Source organism: Nematolebias whitei, chromosome 16 (assembly GCF_014905685.2).
Source record: "Nematolebias whitei isolate Nwh7 chromosome 16, NemWhi1, whole genome shotgun sequence".
Classification (NCBI taxonomy): domain Eukaryota; kingdom Metazoa; phylum Chordata; class Actinopteri; order Cyprinodontiformes; family Rivulidae; genus Nematolebias; species Nematolebias whitei.
Window position 1 is genome coordinate 37,004,227 of NC_056513.1, and position 1,965 is coordinate 37,006,191.

General features: G+C 39.5%; 1 protein-coding gene across 1 annotated transcript; it reads left to right on the forward strand.

Annotated features, from left to right (window-relative positions):
• Positions 1–1,120: 1,120 nt before the first annotated feature.
• On the forward strand, positions 1,121–1,861 carry LOC119422500 (macrophage mannose receptor 1-like). The gene is made up of 2 exons (XM_037689876.1): positions 1,121–1,297; positions 1,541–1,861. Exons 1-2 carry the CDS (start codon positions 1,121–1,123, stop codon positions 1,859–1,861), a joined length of 498 nt encoding a protein of 165 aa, XP_037545804.1.
• The last annotated feature ends 104 nt before the right edge of the window (positions 1,862–1,965 follow it).

Genomic DNA, 1,965 nt, shown 5'->3' on the forward strand with positions numbered 1-1,965 from the left:
TTTTATCATGGATCCAGCACTACTTACGGCTGCAGTTGAGCTCTACTCTCCGCTGGAGCGTTCACCTCCTTTGATGGTAGTATGATTCTGGCCTAGTTGTGATTAGAGAAAAGTTTGTCTAATCTCTCTCTCCTTTCATATCACATTTACCTGTGTTTCCTCGTGCTCGTACAGAAATATTGGATTATCACTCAAACTCTCATTACCCCTGTGGATACTTTTCCTGACGCCTCTTCTCCCATTCCAGTGCTTTAGTGGAGAATCAGCTGTTGTCCTTTTCACTGTAAATATTAAACACTGTTTAATATTTTATCCCTTTGGAGTCTTGTCTGTCTTGGTCTCGTGTTCTCTGGGTCTCCTGAGTAATGACATAATATTAGTAAAGTTATTTATTCTAAATATTAAAGATGGATTTGTTTTTTCCAATTCCACCCCCTGCTTCATGAAATATGTTGCTCATGCTACAGACAAATAAACACATACACAGAGGCATGTGTAGCCACCAGTACTCAAAACACAGACACATACACAGCTTCTGGACAACAACTGAACAAAACCAAAACAAAACAATAAATCACTAGTAGTTTCACATCCTTAATAATCATTACATATCATCCAGCAATGCTTAGATAACACATTCTTCTTCTATACTACAGGTATTGACATTTGACCTGATAGTAAACAGGCACACTTTTCTATGTGCTTTTTTTTTTGTGACAAAAACATATTTTGTAGTAAAAAGAACTCTTGGCCTAATGAAGAACGAACAACAATGAGTCATTTTGTTGTGAAAATTGCTCAGACACATAAAACTAAAGAAAATTACAAAAATTAGAAAATAAAATCCCCCGCCACACACACACACACACACATAGCCTATATATATATTTATATATACACTGTAGACACACATACACACACTGTTTTCTGATGCACTATGGCAGTGGCAAACTTCTACTTTATCTTGAGGCGTTTTATCTTATTCGCAAATAATTTGAATTTGTTAGAAAAAAGAGATCTTGTTTACATGAATGCAAATGTTTTCGTCTTCATCACAGCAATCTGAGATGAAGAGGATAAAGTCAAAATCTCAGAGCTGCAGAGCACAGACTGAAGCAGGATGGAGAAGATCATCTTCAGAGTGATCATCTTTACCAGCGCATGCTGTTTGTCTAAAAAACATGTTCATGTTCTAAAAGACCTAAAGTGGGCAGATGCTCGAGCACACTGCAGAAACTATTACACTGATCTTTCACCTCTCACCAACGAACTGGAGGAAGAGGTGTTCAGAGAATCTGTGGGTGAAAATGATGAAGGATGGATCGGTGTTTACTGGAATCAAACCACCAGCTCATGGAACTGGTCAGGAGGAGATAAGGTTAACTTTTGGAAAAAGCTTTATTCACATTTGAGTCCCACTACTGAACTCAACGAACCAGCTACTCGTGATCATAATGTCTATTGGACAAGGAATAAATGGTTTTCAAGATGGATCGATGCAACAGTAAAGTTCTTCTGTTTGAACCTGACGGTGGTGCAGGAGGAGAAGACCTGGGAGGAGGCTCTGAAGTACTGCACAAGGAACCAAGATAGCCTTAGCAGCCTGCTGTCTGAGACCGAGAACCTTCTGGCTACAAAAGAGATCCAACAGACCAGTATCACTGAGCGGGTGTGGATCGGTCTGCGTTACCTTGAAGATGAGTGGCTGTGGGTGAACGGAGACCCTCTGGTATATAAGAACTGGACCCAAGGAGAAGAGGACCTCCAGTGTCCACTGAAGAGACGCTGTGGAGCTTTAACCAAAGAAGGAGAGTGGGAGAACTGGGACTGCCAGGAGAAACTACATTTTATCTGTGGCTAAGTGTCACTTTGCTCAGTTTCATTCAATTGACTAATTTAAATCTTCATGCATTTAGTAACATTTACTATACGATAGATAAAAAATAAAATAAATGATTTGCTGGT